General features: G+C 37.5%; 1 protein-coding gene across 2 annotated transcripts; it reads left to right on the forward strand.

The window, feature by feature from the left end:
- The first annotated feature begins 131 nt into the window (after positions 1–131).
- On the forward strand, positions 132–7,596 carry vps29 (VPS29 retromer complex component). Of its 2 annotated transcripts, XM_008398754.2 has the most exons (5): positions 169–235; positions 1,782–1,793; positions 4,626–4,817; positions 6,035–6,270; positions 7,082–7,596. In XM_008398754.2, exons 1-5 carry the CDS (start codon positions 233–235, stop codon positions 7,197–7,199), a joined length of 561 nt encoding a protein of 186 aa, XP_008396976.1. In that variant the 5' UTR covers positions 169–232; the 3' UTR covers positions 7,200–7,596. The 2 variants fall into 2 exon arrangements, with proteins under 2 accessions (XP_008396977.1, XP_008396976.1); XM_008398755.1 differs by lacking the exon at positions 1,782–1,793 and having other exon boundaries at positions 132–235.
- Positions 7,597–8,007: the final 411 nt, after the last annotated feature.

The raw sequence follows: 8,007 nt of genomic DNA on the forward strand, positions 1-8,007 counted from the left end.
GATAGATAGATAGATAGATAGATAGATAGATAGATAGATAGATAGATAGATAGATAGATAGATAGATAGATAGATAGATAGATAGATAGATAGATGCTGTCGTAGAAATGCCACCCACAATATGGCCGACATATCGCCTTCCGGGACGCTCCTGTTTCGTCTACCCTATTAGCTTCCGTTACGTTCGTAGGCGCTTCCTCAACTGGACTAGCAGCAAACAGCAACAGACAAGATGGTGAGTCTGAAATGTCGAAAGGAGAACCATTTTCTGCATGTAGTGAGCCTTAACTACGCTTGGTTTATTAGCAAAGTAGCTGTCGACATAAAGAAAGCGACGTTGCGTCCCAGCCTCGTAGTAGGGTTTAGTTGTAGGGGTTCTTCTACTTTAGCTCGACCAAAAGATGGATCGACGATCACATGACATCCTTGAGTTTTTAGTATCCCAGAAAACCACTCTTGACAGTTTCACTCTCCCCTGTTGTAGCAGGTTTTTTTGCACGGTTCTTTCTTAGTTCGCCATTCTTGTTCTTGGAGTATTTTGTTATGACAGCAGGTTATATTTTATATTTACCGATCAAATTAGCGCTACAGTGGCTAACCAGCTAAAGGCAGCTTCATTTTGCAAAACATTTTCTTGTACTGCAACTGATGAAATATGCTTCCTGGATATTATCCCATGTTACACTTTGCTTATTAGTTATTTTTAAGACTGGCAAAGTAGATACTTTTCCTAGGGAAGCTGCTGTCATTATGTTTTTATTTATTCATTCATTCATTCATTTTTCCCTTATAATTTTTCAGGTTGATATAGTTGTCAGTCTATATAAAACTGGCTCAAGACTGTATGAAACTCTAAGCAAAACCTGACTTGTGGCTCCGTTTATTATGTGTTCAGTGTTATGGATTTTACGGAGTACGCTCAGATTACGTTCACTTTATTGATTAAAAACACTAGTTATTACTCGTACTTAGTGGTGCATTACATAGTAAGTAGAAATCAATAAAAATATATAATTTTTTTTGTTTATGACTTGATTTTAAAAGAAGAAATCTCAACTTTTTCTAAGTACATCAAAAGGCAGCATGCACTTTAATGGTCTCTTGAGTTTAACAACAATCAGATGAAGCTTAGAGATGATCATGTAATTCTTTAATTTGCTGATGCATTCAAAACTACACCTCTAGCAGGGTTTATGTGTTGCGTAACAATTGTAAATGTAAAAGAATTAAAAGTCTTTTTAAGTTTACTATTTATACAGCTTCAAAGCAATTTGTAAAATTTGTAACTACAAATTGGAGCTTTACATTGTCCTTTGGGCTTCGGTTCCCTAATCAACAGCTTAAATCTCTTATGCGTTGGGCCGGCTCTGGGTTTATAATATCAGTTAAAATGTCTCTGTGTTATTATTTGTCCTAAATTACAGTAACGCGGTCAGATTTGCTTTGGCACCTGATTTTGCACAGGCTGACACTCAGGTTCCTGCGTTGTTTTCAGCTTAGCATGATCACTAACCATCAACCATTAACAAATGTCTTGACCACTTTGCCATTTAATTTTTTTGTAATTTACTTYATTTGTTTTTGAATGATTCGTTATTTAATCAATTTAATCCATTCACTTTTTAATTTGTCACAACTTCTTTCTGTTTGTATTTTTTTTTTTACCCCAATCTCTGAACACATCCTGTGTCATGTACACATGCACCTCTTCCTCCTCCTCCTCCTCTTCCTCCTCCTCCCCTTCACTCCACCTCTATATCTGTCTGTCTCCCACCAACCAGGCTGGTCACCGGGTAAGTGTGCTCGCTTTATGCTGCATCCTTGTTTTTCTGCTCACCCTTCTGCCTGGCACTAACAAGAAAATGGGATTGCAATTTTGCGCAAGTCTGACGTGTTTTTTTTTWAATTTGTTTGCCTTTTTAGCAGAACGAGCCGCTGTTATTTTAAGAGCTGCTGTGAATTGAACTTATGCTGACATACGCTTGATCTGTGTTGTTAACCCAAATACAAGGATGTGGACAAATTAGTTGGCACTCCTGGTAAAGGTGTTTCAAAGACCATATAGAAATACATGACGCAGATCCGTTTCTAGGACAAGGACTCACGTTTAGTTAACCCTCACACAAATTTGAGTAATTTGGAGTTAAGTTCCATAGAAAAATTCTCAACTCTGTGTGTGTGTGTTTTGTTTTCTAGAAAATAGTGATTCTAGAAAATTGAGCTTGTTGGTGCATCCAAAAATGTTCCTTTTAGCCTTCTGTTAGAAGGTACGACTCACCCATGTGACACATTTCTGCATTTTATTTTCTGTTAACCAAATAAACAGATTTTTAATGTTTTTTAACTCACCTGAGCTCTAAACTAAGAAGAGAAATTTGCACCCACTGCAGAAGTTATCCAGCTGTTGCAGTTACAGTGGGATGTAGGGATTTTGTTAGCATTGAAGGGGTATTTTAGGATTGTTTACATGTCATGCAGTTAAAGTCTTACCTGTACTAGGTAACTCTCTTGAGGTCTTCACCAGATAATTGGTCCTGGAAGGCAGAGGAGCCAGGGTCAAAATGAACTCCCACCATCAAAAAAACAACTTGTAATTTTTTTCTGCAGATGATATTTCATGAAGCTTCAAACTGTCATGTTCATATTGGGTAATTATGGACAGAGAAGCATCATAAATACTTTACATCTCTGTTCTTGGCACCTTTTTTGACATTGGAGAACTATTGGTCAGACCTCTAAAATGAAGAAACATGGATTTATGCTCAATGAAAAACTCAAGATCTAATGCAGGTACAATTTTAATTTTAAGCTTTTTAACCAAACCTCATGTAGAAGAAAATCCTGAACTACCCCTTCATAATGCAGTTTGCTCATGTATGCTTGTGTGTCACGTAGGCCTGTCACGATAACACATTTTGCTGAGCGGTTAATTGTCTAAAAAATTATTGCGATAAACGATAATATTGTTTCAAGATCTTTTGACACAGATTTAATGGAAATGACTAATAATGCGTGCAATTTCCTGCCATAGATAAATACACTTTATTTTCAAAAGAACACATAACACTGGAACTGAAACTAAATGAACAAAACAACCAAAAACAAAAATAAAATAGATTCTCAATCTCCATTAACAAAAAACTTACTTGAATAAAAACTAAACAACATAAAGCCAAAGTGGAAATAAATACTGCATTCAACCAAAAGAGTGCAGATTATGAAGTCTGTATACTATATTGCCCTTCAGTAATCACTAGATTTAAATAGAGAAGATGGGCACATCCGACTTTTTTGCCGCTATTAATTTGCCCCTAATTTTAGATCGTTGGCCGATCTAAGATTGTCGGTGATTTCGTAACCGATCATCCTGCGGTGTGTGGTGTGTTACGGTAGATCGTCGTGGCCGCTCCGATCTAAATCAGGGTTTTTTTTTTCCCGACTGGGATCTTAACGCTGAATGTGACAGGTAGCCAATCAGAAAGCGCTTTCTGAGGGGAAATTATGAAGAGAATCCCAAACAGCTGAAACGGCGCAACATGAAGTCCAGCGGACATTTGGAGATTATATGTGGAAACAGCATTAATATTTATTCAACATTTCGTGCAAAGAATATAGAAATGACAAGGGGAGGAGTTGGAGCCAAATTGCTACCGCAGTTGATGAACCCGGTAGGTTTTCAGCTGTTCTTMGTTAATGTGACATAAATAGGTTATAATGATTTTCATTCAGTCAGGACTTTACGCTGACTCTAGCCACATGCATCACAGGTAGATTCTAGTAAAGCATTGATTAATGCCTGGTTTTAAAATTAGTTAACTGGACTTGTAGTCATTATTTTGTGCTCAGGTGGCTGGACACCACACGACACGACGAACCCGATCGAACTAGGATTTCTGTCGGCTAATGTGTGGTCTCAGGTTTTGAAAATGGGCCGACAATCGGCCGACAACTCGTGTAGTGTGCGCTGGACATTACACTAAGGAAATGAGGAAGGGAGGGGTTACAATCAACAGAAGGAAAAAAAGGCAGGAAGAGACGATAAAGCCAATAATTAAAATGAGGTCGATAGGTTTAATTTATCGTGTGATTAATTGATTTATCGTTTATCGTGACAGGCCTAGTGTCACTTCCTGTGTTTCGTAACAGTAGACATCTCTCCAGTCTGTCGCTGAGTGTCTGAAGTCCAGCTGTGCGTAATCAGTTCACTTTTTTTGTTGTCTTTTTAAAATTATTTTGGCTTTTTAAAAACTATTCATGAAATGACATTTAGAAGCCAGTTTGAATTCAGACACATTATATGTTCAGAATTGTACTTACAAATGTTGCTGATTTGATTTGGCTTGAGTGAGGTGTTGATCAGCTGTATTGGATTACTGGGTGCTTCAGTACAAGAAAAAAAGGTTGCATTATTCTATTGTAAAATAAAAAAACACCTTAATAACAGTAACTAATAAGGGTGTATAGGAGGGTTATTGTGGAGTTTATGTCTATTATTTTCTGCTACAGGTTGACCTACGGCACCCTGCAGGGCTCTGTCCTTGGACTATGTTCTTTTGCAGTCCTCGGACACCTCCGTTCATTCGTGGGTGACTAACTGGGTTTTGTGTGTGTTTGTGTGACATTAGTTGGTTTTGGTGTTAGGTGACCTGCACATTCCCCACCGGTGCAACACGTTGCCAGCCAAGTTCAAGAAGCTGCTGGTCCCGGGGAAGATCCAGCACATTCTCTGCACAGGCAACCTGTGCACCAAGGAGAGCTACGACTACCTGAAAACTCTCGCTGGGGACGTCCACATTGTGCGGGGAGACTTTGACGAGGTCTGTGCTCCTTATTAAGATCCACCGTAGTCATGACAGCCTTCAGTGGAAAAGTATTTAAGTTGAAAAATAAATAGTATTTGGAGAAAGAGGATCGATATTTCCAGTGGTGGTCACCGCTAGCTAAAACATTAGTTGCACCAACCTGAATCACTTATAAATATTAGTTCTACTATCACTAAAGTGCTTTATCAATATTGCAATTAGTGGAAGCTAACGCTAAAGCGTTATGTCATATAGTACTTAATGGAAGCTAACGCTAAATCGCTATACCAATATAGTAATTTGTGAAAGTGAAAGCTAAGTGTGCTAAATGTTTTCAAAGTGAGCAAAAAACGCTAAACTGCTAAAATGGAAAATTAGCTCTGCTATTAGTGTATTAGTAGAAGTGTCTTCACCACTGAATGTGTCAAATTGAGGTTCCCTGTGCCTGGCTAATGTCCCCATTCAAAAAATATCATATACATATTTCTACTTAGACCACAAAAGGAAAGGCTTGGCTTTTTTTATTTTTATTATTATTATTATTATTATTATTATTATTATTATTATTATTTTCATTAAACCTCATCCTATTCGGACTGGACTCAGAGGCTCTATAAACATCAGTTTTTCAGACACACCAGAAGTTATCAATTTTATTTCGATCTGGGGAATTCTAAGCAATCACTGCACTTGGTTCAAAATCCGTCTTTCACAGTTTGAATCTGACAAACTTCTCTGTCCCTGCACTACAAGAAAATCCCCACAGCATTATGCTGCCACCACCATGTTTTACTGAGGATGTTGAGTTCAGGCTGATTTAAACTCCTGTCTTATACTGAAAAAAATACTGTATTTTTTTCAGTATAAGACAGAATTTATACTGAAATTGAATTGCACACAAATAAAATCTATTTGCTAATAAGATGATCCCTAATTTAGATGTACCAGATTAATGTTTTTATTAATTTATAGAAAAAAACCCTTCTTTCCCCTCTACATTATGTGCTACTTGGTGTTAGTCCATCTTACAACATTACAATAAAACATAGTGAGATTTGTTTTTAAAGAGCAGAAAAGCTAAAAAAAGGGTAGGGATACTTTTGCAAGGCAATGTACCGAACCACTAAATACCAGGAGCTCTTCATTCTGCATTCAGGGTTTTCTCTCTGGTTAAAGCAGATCACTCCAGCTAGGTGTTYRCTAAAACTGAACTGTTTCTGCCCTCCTCTCAGAACCTGAACTACCCCGAGCAGAAGGTGGTGACAGTGGGCCAGTTCAAGATCGGCCTCATCCACGGCCACCAGGTCATCCCCTGGGGCGACATGGCCAGCCTGGCGCTGCTCCAGAGACAGCTGGACGTCGACATCCTCATCTCGGGACACACACACAAGTTTGAGGCTTTCGAGAACGAAAACAAGTTTTACATCAACCCCGGCTCTGCTACTGGGGCCTACAACGCACTGGAAAGGTAGACATGACCAGAACCTGTGTCCATTATAAAGCAGGAAATATCCAAGCAAAGACTGAAAGTCTGATTTACTGCAGCACAGAACACAGTAGGCGTGTTTGAGCTTAACTTCCTGTCCATTAAGAGACTATATTCAATTAGAAGTACTTAGAAAATGTATTTTTTTCCCCAATTGTACATTGGAGGTGTTATTAGGCACTCTATGGTAAAAATGATTTGCAATATTTTTCATCATAACATGTCAACTCAAGAAACTTTGCAAAGAGTCCAATCATACAGAAAGTTTACAGGCCAATTACATACATTCCATATTGATCCAAGTTATTAAACAAAGCTCAGTTTATTATTAAAATTGTTTAAAAAAAAAAGTTTTCTATTGAAGGAAACTTGCAGCATTGGCTCCTTCTGGACGAACATGTCCACTGAAGACAGAGCAACAACTCTGTTAGTTTGGGTACCATTCTAGAAGAGTTCACATACAGCAACAAAGAGCTGGGTAAATGCACATCTCAGAGCCGCTAGGCTAGCTTTAGCATGCTTTCTGTCCAATAGTTTGGCTCTCTGCCTGAAAAACACGTAATACTGCCTCTCTAAGTATTTATATCTAGAAAATTGTGATATTGGAAAATTATCACAATTTTCCAATGTCACAATTTTATCAAATTTTTTCCAATATTCCAATTTTTAATTCTGGAAAATTCCAGAACTTTTGAATAGAAAACAATAGGAAACCCTGTATTTACCTGTTGTTGTTTTTTTCAGTTCTTTGTTAATCCTTGTAACGTTCTACATGTTGTGCTCTTTGTTCCAGAAACATTATCCCCTCCTTTGTACTAATGGACATCCAAGCGTCTACTGTGGTGACGTATGTTTATCAGCTGATTGGAGATGACGTTAAGGTGGAGAGAATTGAGTATAAGAAGTCCTAAAGGACGTATGGAGAGAAGGAGSAAAGGCAGAAGAGTTAGGTTAATGAGGCTCAGCGTCATGTTTCATTCCTGTCCACCAGGGGGCAGCAGCTCCCTCAGTTCACCGCAGTGTTAATGCTGTAGCAAAACTGTTCATAAACTTAACTCTAAAATGCTTGTGTATTATATTGTTTATAAGTCATCTGCATTAACTTGTAAGCGAGCTGTCATTAGAGGACACAATAATGTCACATGTTTTGCTATGAAAAATGAATTTGGAGACTTTTTTTGGATTTTTATTTTCACCCTTGTTAAACCTTGTCCATGTGACCAACACACCTTTAGCTTTCTGTGATCTGCCTTATTCATTCACTTCCACAATAAAGATGGGATTTCCCTCCATGTGTTTCCCAAGTAATGGTTTTGTTTGTAATTTGTTGTCAAATGTTGTGTTTTGTCATGGGGATGAAAAACATTGTTTCTGGACTTCTAAGGATTTATTTGAAGCTTTCTGTTCTTGGATTGAATGATTTTAAGGATTTTTACATTTTAGAATAGGGTACATAAGTTTTATTGCTTTATTTTTTGGAGACATGCAAAAAGTATAAAATGCAGGTCTTACCCCAAGCAAGAAAAAAAGAACTTGCAAAGAAAAAATACATACACAAATAAACACAATAAATAAGCTAACAGAAAAAAACTTCTCTTAAGTCATCCAGTTCATTTCTATATAATACTATTAATACAAAAACAAGGAACACATTTAGCAATAAAAGTAGTGGGAAGAAGACAAAACTAATTTACTCTCACTCCATGTTCATACACAAAT

Source organism: Poecilia reticulata, linkage group LG22, assembly GCF_000633615.1.
Source record: "Poecilia reticulata strain Guanapo linkage group LG22, Guppy_female_1.0+MT, whole genome shotgun sequence".
Lineage (NCBI taxonomy): Eukaryota > Metazoa > Chordata > Actinopteri > Cyprinodontiformes > Poeciliidae > Poecilia > Poecilia reticulata.

Bases quoted from the DNA above. Each gene is read 5' to 3' on its own strand.
- vps29 (XM_008398754.2), top strand. The intron at 4,818-6,034 runs GTCTGTGCTCCT...CCCTCCTCTCAG, and splicing joins TGCGGGGAGACTTTGACGAG to AACCTGAACTACCCCGAGCA. The intron at 6,271-7,081 runs GTAGACATGACC...TCTTTGTTCCAG, and splicing joins GCCTACAACGCACTGGAAAG to AAACATTATCCCCTCCTTTG.